The following is a 20,379-nucleotide window of genomic DNA, read 5'->3' as shown; positions in this document are numbered from 1 at the left end:
CACCCTAGGCTGGGCATCAGCAGCAAATTCCAGGACAGCCTTAGCTTTCCACACCTACACTGACCTCCTGCCCAGGGCAGAGAACTCTGCATTTATCTATTTATTTAAGAAATACTCATTAAGCACTTGACCCTGGGACTGAGATTCAGAGGGGGGCCCATGGCCAGGCAGAGGAGACACAGTAAACACCAGGAATGCAAGCTTTCAGTCTCCTGTTGTCCACTGGCAGAAACTCCAGCCAGCGGGTTGGGCACAGGGTATCCAGGAAAGCCTGAAGCAGAAGGAGCAGTGCCAGCAGGCAAAGGCCCCGAGGCTAGACGAGCCTGGATGAGGAGCAGGGAGCCCTAGGACCTACGAGCCACACTGACCCCTGTGTAGTTCACACTGCCTGCTGCCGTGAACCCCCTGGCTCCCCATTGCCTTTGGGAGAAAACTCCATGCCCCTGTTTCTGGCACTGGTGTTCCCACCACTGGAGGTCAGGCCTCCTCCCCGCTGAGCCTCCAGGGCCTCTGCCCTGCGGCTCTTGGGTTCCCTCTGCTGCCCGCTTCACAGCACTTCAGAACCCCACCCACAGGTCCAGGCCTGAGGCTGGATGGAAGCTCAGAGGCCTTTTGAGTAGGTTCTGCCCAGGGCTAGGCTGTGGCTCAGCAGTGGAGCACCCGCCTGGCATGGGGATCCATCCACAGGACCACAGAAAGATGAATACAGGGATTGTGTCCACCCACAACTAAGAAACCATTAAAAATTAAGGAAAGGGTTATGACCAGAGAGTTGGAATCTGGCCAGGAAACCCACCCTCTGCCTGGCTGGACTGGGCCCAGGTTTACCATGGGGGAATGTAGGTGTGGGAAGGGCCACACCCACAGCTCTGAGGGCAGGTGATGGATGCGGCTGGCTGCAGCACCCCAGTCTGTTTCCCTGGTGTCTACACCAGGAGGGGCCCAGGTTTTCTGTCCTGCAAGGTCAGAGAGACCGATGTCTGGGGACTCCCTCCCCAGCCAGTTCTGCTTCAGGGCTCCTGACCCCTCAACTGTGCCCGCCACAGCAGGTGGCCCCAGGCCCCTTCCTTGACAGGCCTCAAGATGGTAGGAACCCAGCAGGGGCCGGAGGGCAGCTGTCCTCACAACCCTCACAGGCGGTGGGTAAGCACAGGAGGGGCCGGAGGAGCCAGCAGCGGTCAGCCTGGAGCAGGAGCTGCCGCCAGCTGCCAGCCCCAGTGGAATCCAGCCCCATGAATGAGCCCTTGTCTGTGCAAGGCCGCCCGGCCCTGCCCCTCTGCCCACTGGGGGCTGGGACTCCTGGGACCCTGCAGCCATTTCCGGAAGGTTCCAAGCGTGCAGTTCGTTTCGTGCTGTGGCTTCCCCACTTCACCCCCGGGAAACTGGCAGGCTTCAGTGCTGCAGCCACACTTAGTAATGGCCTGGTGTTGGCCAGGACTGGCAGAACGTCTGCTGGGCAGCAGACAGGGAGCACATGGGCACAAGGGCCCTGGCGAGCGGGCCCACCCTCACCTCTATGCACTCCCCCAGGATCTGTGGACGCTCACAGGCTCACTGAGCCAGTCTGGCGTAGAAGGGATAGTACCTGGCCCCCAGGAGGAGGGCTGAGCTGGGCATTGTCCCCAGGTGGAGGCCCACCAGCTTAGGCATACCACAGTCACCAGTGCCCCAAGTGGGCACCCCTGTGCACAAGTACCAGGTTCTGACTGGGACTCCAGGCCTCAGGTAAAGATTCAGGTGGGTCCAGCCCTAGATGTGTGCAGGCCAGGCGGCCAGGGGTCTAGGCAGGCGGGCCCGCCACCAGCTGACCCTCTGGGTGAGGCACTCCTGTGCTCTGGCAGGTCTGGTTGGTGTGTGGCCCTCTGGTGGTAGTGGAGGGAAGGGCCGGGGGATCCCAGGGCACCCTGGGCTCTAGGGCCCATCCTAGGGCTGCCCATTTGACCCAGGAACAGGCCAGGGGCCACGGTCTTCCTGTTTCTCTGAACCTACCCCAGCCCCTGGGAGATGCCAGTTTCCTGACTGACCAGGCTCCTGCTTCTCTGGGCACCCGAGAAGGGTGTGGCCCGTGCTGGCCCAGCTGAAGGGCGGAGCTGTGCTCTGGGTCCCAGCCAGGCACGGATCCCCCAGAACTGCGCACTGGCCTGCTGTGGCAGGCCACCCCTTCCTTCTCTTCTAAAGCTTTTTAGCTGTCGATGGACAGAATGCCTTTATCTTGTTCGTCTTTAGGTGGTGTAAAGGGTCAGACCCAGTGTCCCCAACACACTCCAGGAAAGTGCTCTGCCATCGGGCTCCATTCCAGCCCAGGAATCCCTTCTTGAGGTCAGGGCCCCCTCCCTGTGGCACTGTCCTCGGCAGCCTTTGGGGCCTTGACTTGGGTGTGAGGCAGGAGGCAGAACACACCCTGGCCGTTTCCTCTTGAGTGGGTCTAAGTTGCCCAGGCTGGCCCCAAACTTGCGATCCTCCTGCCTCAGTTTCCTGAGGTAGGAATGCACCCAGCAAGGCTCCTTTTGTGGGTGGGAGCACATTCAGGTGCCATGGGCTTGTGCAGGAACTGGCAGGCAGACTGCCCCTGAACAGAGTGCTGCCCCCTCCTAGCCCCCACGGGCCTCACTCGCTGTGCAGATGGCACCAGGCTCAGAGCACGTGGAGGAGACGGCACGAGGGCTGTCCAGAGCAGCCACCAGCAGGAAACCTGCACACCGTCTTATTTCTGTGGTTATGGGGACTGGACCCAGGGGCTTCACCCCCGAACTGCACCTCCAGACCTTTTGGTTCTCGATTTTGAGATGAGGCCTCAGTAAGTTGCTGAGACAGGTACAACCATGGCCCAACTCCCAAGGTTGGCCTGGCTTCTGGGTTGTTCTGCCCACACTCTCAGTACCTGGAGACTTGCAGCCCGACTACCTGCCCTCCCTGATAACTGAGCTGCCCACAGGCCTCCCGCACCTGAGACCCCTGCTCGATGCCCTGGGTTCCACCCACAGGCTCCTGTCACCTGCAGTCATCAGCCAAGGTGAGCACGAGGTGGGGTGGGGTCAGTCTTTATTGTAGGGTTCCCACCGAGCCCAACACTGGAAAAGGGGCTGCTATCCTCGGCTGGAGCTGGGGAGTTCTGGAGTCCCATCCTCTGGCACACAGACATTGGGAGGGGGTAGGGGTCACTTGGGAGCAGTGAAGGGGTCTCTGTGCAGGTGAGTGGGTAGGTGGGCAGGCCCCTTCCACCATCAAGAGGTCTGAGCTGCCACTGAGCCACAGACCTGCAACCTTCATGAAGAAATCTCCACAAAGCCCAGGGCAAACACAGAGCACTGGCCTCACAGGCAGGAGACTGGACCGGGGGCTAGGGAGGTCCACCCACCCGCCCAGGTGTGGCCAGGGAGAGGCGGACACTCCAGGGCTCCAGTGGTTTCAATGGTTTCAATGGTGAACACCTAACAGAATGCTGGGCACGGAACCTACTGCGTTCCAACTAAACAGAGGCACGCTGCCATCTGTGACGGGCTCGCTCTGGCCGTGGGCTCAGAGGTGAGAATCTGGGATCTTGCAAACACGGGGGTGGACTCCTGCTGGAGGCAGAGACGCAGACGCGGGGCTCCAGCACACGGCTCCAGTCCTAGGGCGCCTGGAGAGGCAGGGGTCCCTCAAACACCAGCCCCCCCTCACCCTGGGGGGTCCCTGGGGTCCCAGGGTTGGTGTGCACCTGCTCAGGTGGCATTCCTCTGGCGGACATTCTTGCCCTTGTCATTCACGTGGTGACTGCTGCTCTTCCTAGGGAAACGGGGCAGGGCCTCAGCCCATGGGGCCTGGCTGGAGACCGAGCACTCCCCAGCCCAGCCCCTCTCAGAGCAGCACCCTGACTGCCTGGGAGGCACCCACCAAGGACCCAGGGAGGTCTGGGTACACACCTTGGAGCCCCCAACACTCCCCCAGTGAGCTAGGACTTACAGCGGTGCCGCGCCTGCGTCGTCATCTGTAGGCACAGCCAACATGGGAGAGAGGAGACAGGCATCAGGAGAGGTCTGCACAGCACACCTGCAGCTTCCCTTGGGGCTCACCAGAGGGGCCAGCCACCCAGGGTCCCTCCCAGGCAGTGGCCGTGCAAGAAAGCTGGCACTCCTCACCTCGGCTAAGCACCTCAAAAGCACTGTGGCCTTGGCCTGGCCCGCCCCCGGCTAAGGACAGCAGCACGGCCCCTGTGGCAAGCATGCAGGCCCACACCTGGGGTAGGGTGTGCAGGGGCCACCCCCAGTGCCAGGAGAAGCCCAGGGCCGCTGCCAGGTGGCCATCAGGGCGCCTGAGGCTACGCCATGCAGTCAAAGGCTCACCAGAGCCAAGATCCTCGAGCCCCCAGCGGTCAGAGGCACCTGAGGCACCACTTACCCTGGAGGATGCCAGCTGAGGCCGAGGGAGGAGAGAGGGGCAGTGAGGCTGGCAGACCCCGCCCTCCCCAGGAGCTCCCGACCCCCAGGCTCCTGGGGCTGCAGCTCACCATCCAGGGGCTCATCTGGCTTCCGCCGCTTCTCGTAGATGAAGATGATGGTGACGAGCACCAGCACCTCGGCCACGATGCCCAGGAAGGGCCAGAGGGCGGCCAGGCGGCTGCGCACCCGCAGGGTGATCTCGGCCTTCTCGACGCCCTCCGTGTTGGTGGCATTGCACACATAGGTGCCAGGGTCGGTACCCATGTCCAGGTCCTTGATACGCAGCTCCGACTTGGCTTCTGAAGAACTCACGTAGAATTTGCTCTGGGAGCCGTTGGTGATGACCTAGGGGGACCTTGTCAGACTGGAAGGAGAGCTCTGGGTTCCCACCCGTGGTCCTGCAGCCCTGGGTCCCAGTTTGGGCCCTCACCTGGTAATGGGAGTCGACCATCTTGTACCAGGCCCAGTCGGTGACGGGCGGGTAAGAGTCTGACTTACAGACCAGAGTGACCGCTTCCCCCTCATTGGCATGCTCAGACTTCTTTGCAGCCTTGATGTGCGGACGCCCTGGAGAGAACAAGGAGAGTCCGACACCCAGGCCCTGCAGAACTGTTCCTGGGCTCCTGACCCTGCTACCCCCCCCCACGAGCCCCCCCAGAAGGGCATGGCAGACTACCCCGGCCTAGGCCCCATGCAGGATGCCCTCTGCCGAGCACTTACCACTCACTGTGATCTCAGCCCTGCCCATGGGCTCAGGGAGGAAGACACAGAAGTACCTGCCAGCGCTGTCCTCCATGTTCACCCTGCAATTAGGTGGGAGTGAGTTTGGTCTTCATGGCCAGGCAGCCCTGTCCCCAGGAACGGGGGCCTTAGGGTGCCTGTGGCTCACAGAGGGTTGTCCTGACCCAACCACTACAGTCCTGTCAAGACTGTGTGCAGTGACCCGCCAGGGAGGCCCTCAGGGGGGACGCAGACCAGAGGCAGTCAGGGACCCACTTAATGAGCCTGCTGTAGCTGGCAGCCCTGCCGGCACCCAGGCCCGTCCGCCCCAGTAAGCCTGACACAAAAGGCCCAATTAGGGTGATGCCCAGCCACGGGGCAGGCAGAGAGGGGCCCCAGTGCTTGGCTTCTGAGGCCTCCACTTGTGCACAGGGCCCCAAAGAGCACCCTGAGGACACAGTGGCATCTGTATCCCCAGTGTTGGGGTGTCGGCCTGCACTGCCCCCACACCCCCGAGGACACTCTGGGATCCCACACCCTCTGGACCCCTCTGGGCACAGGATTGCTGGCAGCAGCCCCTCACTCACTCAAACACTGTCTGCAGGTCAGGCAGGATGTCCTCTTTCAGCACCTTGTCACCCTTCACCCACTGGTGGCCAGTGACCTGGGTGGTGCTGTGATTCAAGGCACAGGTGAGACGCATCTTAGAACCAATGTCCTCCACAGCTGTCTCGATGGTGCCCGCTAGGAAGCCAAGTAAGCTGGTCAGCACACGACGCAAGGACCGTACAAGCCACCAGTGTCCTCACTGCAGATCAAGGCCACTGCCCGATCCACGGAGCCTCTCCTGCTGCTGCAGCACTGACATGAGGCACCTCTGCGGGCATCTGACTAGCTGAGCCGATGATACCCCAAACCCCCAACAAAGGCCTAGCCTTCGCAAACGAGGGAAGCACGGCTGTCCAGGGCACCTGCCCCGCTCTGGGGCACTGCTGGGACCCTCGCCCCAGCAGAGCAGACCTGCTGGCTGGCGGCGACAAACCCTTCAGGAATCGAACCTGAAAGCATCTACAACTAGAAGCTGAGAAGCCCCCAGAGGTTCTGAGGTCCCGCTCCGGGGCTGAGCACGGCCGTGTGGATGCTCAGTGTGGCCACGCAGTGGCAGGTCCCGACCCACTGGTCTGACGCACAAGGGAGACAGGCCAGCCAGGGTGCAGGGCTGGGCAGGCACTGGCGAGCAGGGCAGGCAGATGGATGGGACAAAACAGGGTGCAGAGACCGAGGGCAAAGGGCAGGCCTGCCGACTCCTGCAGGCCACCCCAGGCCCACTGAGCAGCAAGCCCACCGTCACCGGAGAGTCCTGGGTCCAGGGAGGAAAGGCCTGGGTGGGGAGTGGGCGGAGAGCTGGGTGGGGGGCATCTGGATGCTACGGAGCAGGACCCAGGAGCCGGGTGGCACAAAAGGAAAAGTGAGGCAGGCACCCCGGCCACTCACGTTCGAGGACCACCACGCTCGCCTGGGCACGGACCCACTTGACCCTGGGTGCCCGGGTCAGGTGGTTGCGGTCGGGGTCGTTGCTGGCCCGACACTCGTAGGTGCCTGCATCCTCCGTGGTAAGCTTCTCGATGGACACGCTGCTGGCCGCATGCTGGCGGTAGGTGGCGTGGATGTGGACGCGGTCCAGCCGAGCGCCATCCCAGAGCTGGGAGCAGGTGTCATTGGGACCGTTCCCTTCAAACCACCACTGGATCTCGGGGACGGGGCTGCCCACAGCCTGGCAGTGCAGTTCCACACGGCCCCCCGCCCACCCCTCCTGGGACAGTGGAGACTTGATGAAGCCAGCTATGGGAGAGGGTGAGTGTGCTATTACTATGAGGGAGGAGAATCGAGAGCAAAGGTCAGCGCTGGCTGGGACATCCACATCACAAGCCTGGATGCACAGCGGCCAGGGCCTTCTGCAGCGAGCCCTGCTTCCCTCCAGCTTGTGCAGAGGAGCTGGGCACAGCTGGGTGGAGAAGAGGACACCCGAGGCCCTAGAGCCACTGGGGCTCAGCCTGGCACGTGCCCACCTGGGCCAGGTCCTCACCCGAGACAGCGCAACGGTGAGGCCACAGATAGCTTCAAACTAGACCCGAGACTGGGAAGCCAGAGGCTGTGACTGAGGCCTGTCAGAACCCTTCTTATGGCCCTCCTAATGGGGTCCCACAGGCAGCACCCCACTTCAGCCTGGTACCCTCCATGGAGAACACCTGCACTACAGAGCCTCCCAAGCATGCACAGGTCCCCTGCCCCTACGCTCTGTTTGGCCTGCAGCAGGAGGCGGGCACTCCTTCCCCAGGACACACTCGGATCTCTGCGGGGCACCCACAGCCAGGCAGGCATGGAGAAGAGCCCGCCTGGTGGAGGGCGTGGGGCTCAGGACCAGCCACACTGGCAGGAAGGGGCCTCAGTCCCCACCACTGGTCACCTGCAGGTTCTTTCTCTGAAAAGGGACAAAGGGTCTCACAACTGTCGAGTGGCAGAGGACACTGATGCAGGTTCTGATACTGCCTAGGGCAAGACTCCTGCAGATGCACAGGCAGGTATGGGCAGGTACCGGGGCAGGAGAGATCACAGGCCCCCAGGCCAGAGGCCCTCTGCTCTGGAGCAAGGCAGGCACCTGCCCCACAGCTCCAGGGACTGGGCAAGATGCCTGTCCACCTGAGTGGTTTCAAGGCCCGCAGGGCAGTAGATGCAGAGTCAGCAACTGTTGGCACTGCCTTTATTGTGAAAAGATCACCTCCGGGTAACCTACATTTAGTGGGAGATGAGATTTCCCTGATTGCAAAACTAGCAGCTTGGGGCAGAGTGGGAGCAGTGAGTCAGGGCAGGAAACTCTGCCTTCCCGCCTGCGGGCAGGGTGATCCTGGGCCTGGGACTGCTTCAGGGCTCAGCCTTCCTTCACCAAGGGCTTCAGGGCAGTGGCTCCCAAGCTACCACCTGGGCTCCTGAGCCTTACTCTTCCCTACCCGAGCCCCACCTCTCCACCAGGTGCTGTGGAGGTCTGCAGGCCTGGGCCTGGCTGCTTGGTCTCTGGGGACACCTGGGCCTGAGAGACAGGAGGGAACCAGAACATCTGCCCTGAGGGGCCTCTCTGCGTGTCTCTTGGGAAATGAAGCCAGGGTTCATGCCCAGTCCTGTCCACATTCCCTCCAAATGGCCTCAGACACAAGGTCAGTGCACCCTATGGCTGCTTTTCACTGGGCAGAGCTTTGGGGGTGATGCCAGCACCCAAGAGAGAAGCTTAGGGGAGCTTCTGTTCCTCCACTACCCGCCCAGAGAGGGCAGGTCTGGATCCTGCCATGTGACCTGCCACCCACTCCAGCACTCACCTTCATCTAAAAACAGCCACCCTCTCCCTGCCCACTTGCAACCGGGCAGGGCAGAAGGCCAGGCCACTGCAGGGTAAGACCGTATATGGTAGAGGGCCCCTCCCAGAGAGCACAGAGTGGCGGCCCACGCCCAGCCTCCCTCCTCCCCCACAGCAGAGCTGCCAGGACTGGGGAGAAGGTGCAGGGAGACTGGCTGTGGGCATCAAATGGCTAGCATATCCCACCCAGGTGCCCATCTCGGGAGGGTCCCAGTGCCAGCTTCTGAGGAGCAGGCTGGCCAGGAAAAGCTAGCATGGTCACTCAGAGGAAACGGGTCGAACCCCCAGCACCACAAAATGTAGGAGCCTCCACTCTGTGCCGGGGGCTGCTCTGCACCCTGACCTCAGGCTCTGAGTCCCTTCAAGGGCGAAGCCTGAAAGTGAGATAAGCGAGCAGACACAGCCCAGGTGTCCCTGCACACCTCCCACACCACAGAGACGGCCGGGGCACACTTAGGAGAGAGGAGCAGGGGGTCTGCCAGCTGTTCAGCTTTCTGCTGGCATAAACCTGCTTAGGCTCTGGGCAAGGCGAAGGTCCTCTACCCACTTAGCCAGCGAGGCAGAGCACTGAACCCAATCCAGGCGGGGCTGGTGGGGCTTCAGCCCCTCCCCACCGCAGTTTATCTTCTGCATTCACCTTGTGGGGGCGCCTATCTGTATCACCCAGAGAGCCAGCCTCACCGTGGGACTAAGGCTTTTGCCTGGGAGGAGGCCAATAAAGGGCCTTTTTGATTACAGACAAGGAAAGGCTAAAGTGGGTCAGAGGCACTGGTGAAGCTTCTGCTATTGGCAGCCCCCTTCCTGGCCCTATCCAATGCCCTGTCATCCACTGCTCAGGCACTGCTGCCTGGCTACAGCCCTGACCCCCTGGCAGCAGACCTTGGGTTTTGCCTTCATTTCCTGTGCCATGGATCTTACTCTGGTACCAAACAGGGGTCTCAAAAAAAAGGAAGAAAATTCCCCCCCTGAAGCAAGAATGCTGTCTTGCTCTTCTGGAAAACACCCCTTGGCCCTCTTCCCAGAAGGCCCCCGTGTGCAGCACTGAGCACCAATGCTACCAAGTCTACCAAAACAGCACTTTCTGCTTTAACCGGCGGGGAGGCTGAGGCCATGTCCCTGCTGCCTGGAACACCTGACTCCCCTCCTAGGCCTCCATTTGCCCACTCCTCAAGGAGGAAATGGACTAGACGCCGTCTCACTCTACCTCAGGTCAGACAGCATTTGAGAAGGCAGTACAACCAGACTCAGGGAGCATGCATGTGTGCCAGATGGAGACAGGGTCCAAATCCCACCAAGAATGATAATTCCTCCAGGCCCAGAGCCGACAGTTCCAGGGCCATTCCTTGCACGTGGTCCCAGCTTCCACCTGAGCACAATAGCTATTTTCCAGATGAGCGCCAAGGTCCCAGTAGCACAGGTCACAGAGGTGCCAGGGCTGGATGCCTACCCAGGCAGGATGGGCCACCATGGATGTGCCCCACAGGGTCCAATCTGTGGACATGGGTTGGGCAGGCACTGGACCAGCCTGAAGCCCTGATTCCAGTCCAGAGGGGCTCCTCAAAAGCCCTGAGTTGTGGGGCAGGGTTGTGGCTCAGCAGTAGAGCGCCTGCCACACATGCAAGACCCTGGGTTCAATCCTCAGCACCACATAAAAATAAGTCAGCGAAACAAAGGTATTGTGTCCAACCACAACTAAAAAACAAACATAAAACAAACAAAAAAACCCTGAGTTGGGTCTCCCTTCCCTTGCCAAAGGCAAGGGCAGGTGGCCACCACCAGTGCCTCTGAGGCCCTCTTCCAGGACTGATCCTTCTCCTACGGGGTCAGACAGGAGAGAGCACCTCCAGAATGTGGTGAGAGGTTTTGCACCCACACATCCAGGCAGGGATACTGGGGAGAGCCCTAATGGCACTGTTTCCCCCAGGAACTTCCCAGGGTCTTTTCCTGCTTCCCAGCACCAGCAGGATCAGGGGCTTCTCATCTTGGCAGCACCCCTCCATTTTGTCCCCCTTTTGTGGAGGCTCCCTGAGGCACGAGGCATCCCTCAGCCCAGGGCCCCCAAACCTCGCGATGTCACCCCTGAGCGCTGCTGTCCCTAGGGGAGCGGACCCCCAGATGGAGACCTCCTTCACTCCATCTCCCCCAAATCCGGGGTGGCTGCCCCGGGGTGACTGTCCCGCGAGGACCTCCAGCAGCACTTTTCCACCCCCACCCACGGGGCCCAGGACCCCCCAGAATACCCCCTCCGCTCCCCTTCCCCGAAGGACCCCCGAGAACCCCCAAGGTCACCCCTGGCGGGGGCCACTCCACTCTCGTCCCCCAAGGTCCCCCTCAGACTTGGGACATGGCCCGAGGCACGGCAGTACCGCCAGGGTCACCTCTCCACCCGCGGCGTCCCTCCTCCAGTCCCAGCCCCTCCACGCCTCCCGGGGACCCGCCTGCTCCTCACCCGCCGCGGAGGCGCCCTGAGCGCCCAGCAGCGCCAAGCCCAGCACCAGCAGCGCCGCCGCCATGTCGCCCGTCGTCCCGCGCCCGACCCTGCCCTGGCGCTATAAGTAGAGCGGCCGCAAAGCTGCGGGCGCGCGCACGCAAGTGGCGTCACAGGGCGGGGCACGCCGGACGCCACGCCCTGCGCACGCGCGCACACGCACGTCTGCCGGAGCCAGCCGGCCGGCACCAGCTACGGAAGCCTGGCAGGGGCGGCACGTGACCCTGGTGGGCCACCCCTGCGACTGGGAGGTGGGGCGGGGCTCGCGGGCTTGCGGCTGCGTGGTTTGTTTACTCATTTATTTCTGGTGCTGGGATTGAGCCCAGGGGGGCCGAGCACTGGGAAACACCCCCAGCCCTTTTTGTTGTTATTTTTTGAGATAGAGCCTCACTTGCTGAGATGGGCTTTGAACTCACGATCCTCTGGGGTTATAAATATGCAGAGCTGTTCCTCAGTAAATGGCATTTTCTCCCACTAGGAGCCTTGTTCTTCTTTGAACCGGGATGCTCCATACCATGCTTGCTGCGTTATTTTTAAAGGTTTCAGGTTGAAATCTGTGAAAATGTCTCATTTTTTTGATATAGAAGTAAAGATTTTGTGAATAATTTAAAAAGGTAAATTTTAGCCTATTTTTGTTTTTCTTGCCTTTTTTGGAGGTATGATTTATATCATGTAAGTTGCATCGCAAAAAAGAAAAAGAAAGAAAAGCCGGTGCTAAGTTCGGTGAGAGGAAGGTCCCCTGCCTCAGCAGTAGCCGATGGGCCCTCAGATTAGACCCAGAGGGAGAGCAGATTGTTTCTAGGCGTGTTTCCTGTACGGGTTTTGGGCCATTACACAAAGGAAATTTCGATCTAACTGGCTTCCAGGTCTGTGTTTTCCTGGGGAACCCAACCCTGGGGACACCACGTGCAGGAATGACAACAGATGACAGAACTTCAGACAGCCATTAGGGTGGGCGCTACCTGGCCTTGTGGGAGTAGCTGCTGGTCCCCAGAGAGGACAGAAGGCTGCAAGAGAAGGGACCTTGCATCAGAACTAAAACCCTGCTTTTTCTTTCTCCCCCCCCCCCGCTTTTTTTTTAATGTGCTGCAATAATCCCAAGGCCTCTCACAGCCTCAAAAGCAAAAGCTTCTGTTCTTCCAGGACAACAAGAAAGTGAAAGACAGTCCATAGAAAGAGGAATTATTTGCAAATCCTGCATCTGATAAGGGACATTTCTAGAGCATATAAGGAATTCAAGGGGCTGGGGCCGGGGCTCAGTGGCAGAGCATTGGCCTAGCAGGTGTGAGGCACTGGGTCTTGTCAGATCAGGCTGGGCAGCCAGCAACCAAAGGAGGCAGATTTAAAAGGGCCGCTGAACAGGCTGAGACATCACTCCCCGGCGGCGGAACTCGATCAGACCCACAGAGGGGACAGGGGAAGGGTCTGAGGAGAAACCGTGTGGAAGCTCGACCGGACTGGACTTTTATGGGGCTGACAGCAGGAAGGGAGGGGCTGGGGACAGGAAAAGGTGTCTCTAGGGTCCCTTGCCCCCTTGGAGTTGGTCAGGGGAGTTGGCTGAACTCCAGGATGGGCCAAGGGGTCCTGCTGATTGACAGGCGTTTCCGCCGGCATCTGATGGATGTTCAAAGCAGCGCTTTGTTCTAAGTGTCCACTAAGTCGCCACCAAGTCGCTGCCACCGACCTAACAGGTCTGATCCTCAGCACCACGTAAAAATGAATAAAATAAAGGGTTTGTGTCCATTAAACACACGCGCGTGCAACACCCCCCCCCATTCAATGGTGGAAAGAAAACCGATTTAAAAATGGGCCCAGGGGCTGGGTGTGGCTCCATGGTAGAGCCCTGGCCTAGCAGGCCCCACGCCCGGGTTCCTCTGCCGCACTGTGAGGAATGCATAAGGTAAAGGGGCCAAGTCTCTGGATCCCAAGGAACCGTGCGTGTGTGTGTGTGTGTGCGTGTGTGTGTGTGTGTGTGTGCAGACTCAACACGGTCAGCCCACAGGGAAACTCCCTCAGGGACCATAGCCGGGTGGCATGGGGCTCGCTGGCCACTCCCAGGAGGCCGGGTCTGGAAGCCAGACGGTAGATCTGGTGAGAATTTAAAGCTGGGACTTTCCCCTGCTGCCAGGGACCAGGCTGGCACAGCCACCGGGAGGCGGCCCAGAGGCTTCTGAAATGCACTTCTACTTAACTCATGTTTGTTTGTTTCTTTTTCTTTCTTTGTGATGTTGGGGATGGAATCTGGGGTCTCCTGAGTGCTAGGCAAGTGCTAGCCACAGACCCCCACCCTCAGCCCCTGCTCAGCAGTTCTACTAGGCATGTACCCCAGAGCAGCGAAGGCCCGATTCACACCCAGACTCGCACACAGCGGCCTGGAGCCTCCCTGGGAGGGCGGAGGGACCCTCGCAGGGCGGCCCCTGTGCACACCTGCTGCAGCGTGGACCTGGCCCGGCAGGCCATGTCAGAGCTCAGGGCCATGCATCCTGGGACCGTGGCAGGATGTCAGAGGAGGCCTGAGTTTATTAGAAGAGGTCGGAAAGGGGGAACGGGATTCTGGGGGAAGGGAGCCCGTGGGCCCTCTGGGAGGAGAGGGACAGAAGGTGCCTGCAGCCTCCTGTAGCAGGGTTCATCAGACCTTTGGGTCCCGGTGCCCTACCCCCTGGAGGGCACTGGACTCTGAGGACAGGCAGACCTGGGTCACTTGCCTGTGCTGACCTGTTCTGATTGAAACTTGTCCTCACAGATTTGACAGCTGGGGGCTGGGGTCTCGTTCCCTGGCTGAGTCCTGGAGTCTGGTCTGTGTAAGAGCATGAGAGTCCCCTTTGGGGACTTGGTGCTCCTGTCAGCGGGGAGACAGCTCTTCTCCTGCAGGCAGGTGCTTTGCTGATGAGAGGCAGGGCCAGAGCGGCCAGCCCCAGGCAGATGGCCCTTCCAGAGCCCGTGTGTAGACTCACACCTTTAATTTCCTGTTCCACCTGCAGGTGGACCTTGAGGGTGAGGACCAGACACTTCATGGGAAATGACCAGAACACACCAGTTCAGAGATGGGACATGGGTTCGTGGGTGCAGGGATGGGGTGGGGCTTCCTGTTGGGGTGATGGGATGTGGTGGAGCCAGGTAGAGCGGAGCTGCCCAGGCTGCCCTCCAACTTGCCACCCTCCTGCGTGGCCCCCAGGTCACTGGAGCCACAGGCGTGGCCTCTGTGCCTGGCTGCGGGGTGAGTCCGTGAGATGTAAACGCAGCTCGGATAGAAAACAGGGAGAAGCCCGTGGCAGAGGCGTCGCACTGACCCTGGAGGCCACGGTCGGTCGGAGGGTGGCAAGTTTGAAATCAGCCTGGGCAACTTAGACCCCGTCTCAAACACACAGACCAAGAAAAAAGGGCTGGAGGAGTAGCTCAGTGGTAGTGCACCCCTGGGCTCCATCCCCTGTACCAAAAAACAGCGGGAGATGTAATCAGGTACTGGTGCCGGCTTTTGCCAAGGGGTGGGCAACTCCTTGGAGGGGCACGGGAATTTGCTCAGGAGGGGCAGGGAGGGGCATGTCCATGGGAAGGGGAGGGCAGCACATGCAGAGGCCCCTGGGGAGCAGTCTCCCTGGAGTAGTGGACATTGCTTCCAGGAGGAGGCTAGGCAGAGTGCAGGGTCTAGGGGCCCGACCGGGGTGCCCTGTGGAGGTTCCCCGCACACAGTGAGGTGCAGCTCAGGAGCCTGGGAGCCTTGAGCTGCCAGAGCCCAGGCAGGAAGCCTTCAGGCTGGAGAATCACAGGGGGTCAGGAGCTACGTGCAGGACGAGGACAGGGGAGGCCAGCTGGCATCAGAGCCCTGCAGGTCACAAAGGAGGCTGGGCTGCGGAATTCCTGCCCTACCCAGCCTCCAGCCCTGGGAGGTTTCAGGGCTGCCAAGAAGCCGTGGCCTTTGTTCTCCAAACAAAGCCCACACCAGGCCACCTCCAGGGCTGGCTCCAGGCCCCTCCCTGGAGCCACTGCCCTGAGCCCTGCTCAGCAGGCCAGCACCTGAGTCCCTGCTCTGCTCAGTCCTGGCCCCTCTGCCTGCCAGGGACCGCAGGGCTGGGCTTTTCAGATACAAACGGGGGACACCCAGTTAAACTTGAAATTCAAATTTAAGAAAATGAATGAATGAAGGTGGCATTTTGTGTTTTACTCATTCCCTCCAGGGCTGGGGGGCCCTGCCCGCTGGGCCGTATGCTGCCCCTGGACTGCGGCCCGGGTCCAGGCCACTGGTGTCCAGGGCACTGGTGTCCAGGGCACACGTGCAGGGACACCACCACAAGTCTTGGCTGCTTTTATTGATTTTTTTATTCATGGGCCGGGTCCTGGTCCGTGCTAAGGACAGTACAGTGGAGGACAGTCCTTGCACTTTGCCCTTTCACTCCTGGCCTCCTGGCCATCGGGATCCTGCTTCCTCCAGTGCCCTTAACCCTCTGTGGGAGAGCCAAGGGCCAGATCTGCTCTCCGGGGCCCACACCTCCCTGGAGAGACGGGCCCCAGGTCTGGGTGTCCTCCCGTCTCTGGCTTTGGGTGCAGCCTGTGAGGACCAGCAGGACTTCCTGGACTGGCCCTGCGTGGGAAGAGCGCTCGCCTGGAGAGGCCCCTTCTTGCTTTTCTGTCTCGCGTGCTGCTGGACTCCCCATGGAGGGAACTGGACTCTGAGGACAGGCAGACCTGGGTCACTTGCCGCCCCCCTCCGCCCCACACATCTGCAGCCGGCCCCTGGCTCCTGGGCTCCTGTGTTCTGAGGTGCTGGGGACTGAGGGTGCACCCCCAGCCCGCCATGGCTTTGAGACAGGGCCTGGCTGAGTTGCTCAGAGCCTCCCCCTCAGCCTCAGGGCTGGGTGTGCTGGGCATCCCTCCTGCCCATGGGCTGGGTTTTTTACTACCAACCTGGAGCTTTTTATTTATTAGGTTTTTTTGTAGTGGTAGGTGGACAGAGTGCCTTTATTTCATGTATTGTTCTGTGGTGCTGAGGATCAAACCCAGTGCCGCACGCACACTCCAGTGCTCAGCCCCAGCCCCAGCCCCAGCCCCAGCCCCAGCCCCAGCCCCAGCCCCAGCCCCAGCTGGAACTTTTATTTTCAACTGATTTCTGTACAGCAGGAGTGAAAGGAAAGTGAGGAACCAGGAGATGGGCGAGCGGGAAATGAAAGGCCAGGCAGAGACACACCCGTGTGTATTGTCAGAGTTGACGAATCAAGGCCATCTTGGCATCGACGGAGCCAGGCAGAACAGGCTGGGGTTCCAGACTTTCATGGGGCAGCTCAGGGATCGGAGCCTGAGCCTGCGGGTCCCAAGGAGGCGGTGTGAGGGAGTGTGACATGCCCTTGGGCAGGAAAGAGTGCAGCAGTGAAGGTTGGGTGGCCACTTAAGATGGCCCTGCAGATGCTGAGCCAGGACCTTAAAAAAGTATGAGAGTGACCCTTCTATAAATGGAAACACTGCTGCTAGAAGAAATGAGGGTGAAACCAACCAGTATTTTTTTTTTAGTTGTAGCTGGAATACAATATCTTTATTTGTTTGTTTGTTTGTTTATTTATTTATTTTAGAGAGAGAATTTTAATATTTATTTTTTACTTTTTGGCGGACACGACATCTTTATTTGTATGTGGTGCTGAGGATCGAACCCAGGGCCGTGCGCATGCCAGGCGAGCGCGCTACTGCTGGAGCCACATCCTCAGCCCAATTTTTATTTATTTTTTTTAATGTGGTGCTGAGGATCGAACAAGTGCTCTGCCAATGAGCCACAATCCCAGCCCCCAAACCAGTATTTGATGTGAATCCATCCAAGAAGTTTGTTACGATCTCTTTTAGCTTTGCACTGACCCCTCTGAGATCTTTCCATCAGCCCTGATATTGCCCAAGAGGGCTTGGCGAGGGCCGACCCCATGAGACCCGGGAGCGTTCCCTGACTGTCATCTCACCACGTCGGCCCTCACACCCGCACCCACTGCGGCCGCTTCTTCTTCAGTCGACACAGGACCACACTGTGCCTGCGGCAGCCTCTCGGTCAGACCCACTCCACACTCAGTGTCAGTGAGGGTCAGCACCAAGACCAGAGCCAACCGGGCAAAAGCAGCCACCTCACCCTGCGGAGCCGACTCCAGCGCCTGGTCCCTGCCCCCTGCTTCACAGCCCTGGCAGGCGGAGCAGGTCCGACCCGGTCCCAGCAGGCAGACACCTTCCCGGCACAGCTCCGTGTCCGAGATCTGTCCCTCCGTGACGGAAATGACACATCACCAGCCTGTTTCTGTGACTGGTGAAGCAGCCAAGGAGCCGCCACCAAAAGACCCATCCTCACCAGGACTGGGCTCCGGCCAGACCCAGCATCCACGGAGCCACAGAGACTCCTGACGAGTACCGCAGCCTGTTGGGTAAGCCTCAGAGATGGGCAGAGCCTGCCGGCATCATCTCTGGGACCTGCTCTCACGGGACAGCCCGAGGGAGGGCCGGGTACTGAAGAGGGGCAGCTCAGGAGCAGCAGTGAACACCTCCGTGAGGCACCTTCCCAGTGTCTGCTTCTGGGCCCCCTCACCAGTGGGGCCGTGGCGGTTTGCAGCCAGGGTACCATCCGGCTGCTTCTTCCTACCAGAGCCACCCTCGAGAACTTTCTGGCTGATGACTGTCAGTGGGTTCCCCGGCAGATATCTGAGGGATGATTCCAGGGGTTTTCGGCCCCTTGCCGACAGGTCTGAAACCACCTGGACCCTTTCCATCTGTGGGCTTCCCAAGGGCACCTCCAACAGGACCCAGGGCTCCTCACCAGCTAGAACACGCAGAATGGCTCCTGCCCTCTCTGCAGTGTCTCCTTTAGTGAGCTGGTCATTCCGCGCACGTGTCCACCAGCAGTGCCTGTTTCGAGGCTTCTCAGCAGTGCCAATCTTCTGACCATGGGTGTGGGAGGCAGCCATCAAGGCGGATCCCAAAGCATTTTGGGAGACCAGCCTGGCCCGCCCAGGGAGGGTGCAGACCACATCCACGAGGACATGCATGGGCAGCGTCTGGGGTTTCTCCTCAAGTGGTTCCTCTGCAGCCGTGGCCTCTGGACCGACTCTTCTGTGTGCATTTTCATTAGAGTCGGGGCTTTGAATCCCAAGCAATTTCCAGAGGTTCTAGAGGATTTTCGGGGATTGTAGGGAGGAGTGTGGATTTTATTTGAGGGCACTGGGGAGCCCTAGCAGGTCTTGGAGCAGGGCAGGATCCTGGCCTGATGGATGTTGTGACTAGATGGCTCAGTTGTCAGGGGCCTGCGAGAGGCAGGGGTCAAACAGGGAGAATCCAGCAGAAGAGAGAAGGACCTGGTGGGCTGCATGGGGCCCCCAAACTAGGCTCCCAGAGCCTGGCCCATGACTCTGCTTTGCAGATGTGATTAAGTGAAGGGTGAGACCCTCCTAGATCGGGGTGGCCCCGGATGTGAGGACAGGAGAGGAGACACACATCCAAAGGAGAAGCCGCCTGAAGACAGAGGCAGAGGCTGGAGCAGTGCCACCATTGGGAAGTCCTGGAGGGCCCGGAGCCGGGAGGTGGGCAGCGCGGGCCTGGAGCCTCTGGGGGCGCCAGCCCCACCCCCAGCCGCACCTCCTCGAGGGGCCTCTAGGACTGAGCGAAACCCAGAACCCGAGGCCCCGTCCGACACTGGGGCTGGCAAAGGAAGCTGAGGCCGGGACCCCACCTCGGTGCACCTCGCCGAGGGGAGCAGAGGCGGCTGGCTCTGCAGGGGCCAGCTGTGGCTGACACCAGCCTGCTGGCCACCTCTCCAGCCAGCCGGTCCAGGCAGGCCCCTGGGCAAGGCTGCCTGTCTCAGGGCCCGAGTCTGTGGTCTGGAGTCAGAGCCTGAGGCTGCTTGGGAGGGCAGCTTTGGGACACCCATGGCCTCTCCTCCCAGCTGACGTCCTCCGGTCCAGGTGGAGGTGGGGTGTCCTCTGTGTGCCCTGGGAAACCACTGGAAGGGTCTGGGTCCCCGGTGGGGAGGGGCCAGCACCTTCCTGTCCCCAGGGCAACAGCCTGGGGAGCAGCGGCACCGTGGCTCACTTCTCTCTGGGCTCCAGGCCTGGGCTCAGGGTGGGGTGGGGACATTCCTGGACCAGGAAGGAACAGCTGAGGAGGCCAGAGATAAGCAGCCTCTGGGGCGGTGGCAGGCGCAGGCCTGGCCCCACTGATCTGAGTCCAGCTGGAGCTGCCCCAGACCGGGGGACAGGAGGCTGTGAGGAAGCCTTGCCTCCACCTCCCAGGCTCTCTAGGGCCCTGCCTGAGCACGTCCTGAGCAGGCCAGGGCCACCAGAGCCTGGCTCCCCGGGGGCAGGTGCAGGGCAGAGAAGCACAGGGAGGCTGGCCGGCCTGCAGTCCAGGGAGGCTCAGGACGGGCTTCTCCAGATGGGACTGCAGGAGACAGGACTCTGCCTCCCACGTGCACTTCTGTGCAGCCAGAGGCACAGACCGACCTGCTGACTCTAGGGAGGGGCCCCAGGGGACATCTGTCCCTGGGACACAGCTGGATTCCTGACAGCCAAGTCCTGCCAGCATGGCACCAAAGTCCCTCTCCTTCCTCCACAGAAGCAGGCCTGAGATCAGCTGGTGCCAGCTAGCCCGCTGCTCCCCCAGGTCAGCCCTGCCTGTCCCACTGGGCAGCCCACTTCTTTTTGTTTCTGCTTTTTTGAGCCTTTTCCATGAAGCCAGCTTCAGGACCTGGGTGAGGGAGGACCTGGGTTCCAGCCCCAGCACCAACCGCTGCAAACAAGAACAGCTTCCTGCGCTTGGCCTTCAAGCCCAGCCTTCTGGAGTGATGTGGCCACAGGCCAGAGAGGCCTGGAGCCTGGGAGAGAGTGAGTCCTGCCCATGCCTGGACCTCTGGGGTGAAGTGCCCAACCCAAAGATAAGTTGCAGGGGCCACCTGTCATCCCAGCAACTTGGGACGCCAAAACAGGAGAAGCCAAGTTGGAGGCCAGCCTCAGCAAGTTAGCAGACCTTGTCTCAAAATTCAAAAAAAAAAAAAATTAAGACTGGGGTTAGGTGTGGTTCAGGGTTAACTACCTGCCTAGCCTGTAATAGGCCCTGGGTTCCAGCCCTGGCACCAAAACAAGACAGAACCAGTAGAGCATTAAGCACTGTAGTTCTGACCCTCAACACTTTGGCATGTTTCTGGTGGTTCTGCTGATTCCTCAGACGGAGGAACAGCTCTGAAGAGCTGCTTCCTTCAAAGGCACACGTGCCTCCGAGGAACAGCAGCAGCAGGTGCTCAGAGGATGCTGCTTTGGAGATGGAGCCTCGCTGTTGCCAGGCTGGCCCTGAACTCCTGGCCCAGGGGACCCTTGGCCTCAGCCTCCCACACA

At 60.4% G+C, this 20,379-nt stretch overlaps 1 protein-coding gene across 3 annotated transcripts; it reads right to left on the bottom strand.

The window, feature by feature from the left end:
• Positions 1 to 3,025: 3,025 nt before the first annotated feature.
• Bsg (basigin (Ok blood group)) lies at positions 3,026 to 11,159 on the bottom strand. Of its 3 annotated transcripts, none has more exons than XM_005331934.5 (9): positions 11,000 to 11,138; positions 6,636 to 6,983; positions 5,729 to 5,885; positions 5,142 to 5,224; positions 4,852 to 4,988; positions 4,490 to 4,766; positions 3,946 to 3,970; positions 3,701 to 3,768; positions 3,026 to 3,622 (listed from the first exon to the last, which is right to left on the bottom strand). In XM_005331934.5, the coding sequence occupies exons 1-8, from the start codon at positions 11,061 to 11,063 to the stop codon at positions 3,705 to 3,707; spliced, it is 1,155 nt and encodes a 384-aa protein (XP_005331991.1). In that variant the 5' UTR covers positions 11,064 to 11,138; the 3' UTR covers positions 3,026 to 3,622; positions 3,701 to 3,704. The 3 variants fall into 3 exon arrangements, with proteins under 3 accessions (XP_005331991.1, XP_077888201.1, XP_005331992.1); XM_078032075.1 differs by having other exon boundaries at positions 6,636 to 7,010; positions 11,000 to 11,122; XM_005331935.5 differs by lacking the exon at positions 6,636 to 6,983 and having other exon boundaries at positions 11,000 to 11,159.
• Positions 11,160 to 20,379: the final 9,220 nt, after the last annotated feature.

Source organism: Ictidomys tridecemlineatus, chromosome 2 (assembly GCF_052094955.1).
Source record: "Ictidomys tridecemlineatus isolate mIctTri1 chromosome 2, mIctTri1.hap1, whole genome shotgun sequence".
NCBI lineage: Eukaryota > Metazoa > Chordata > Mammalia > Rodentia > Sciuridae > Ictidomys > Ictidomys tridecemlineatus.
The sequence above is the reverse complement of the archived record's forward strand: the minus strand, read 5'-3'. Positions and strand labels throughout refer to the sequence as shown.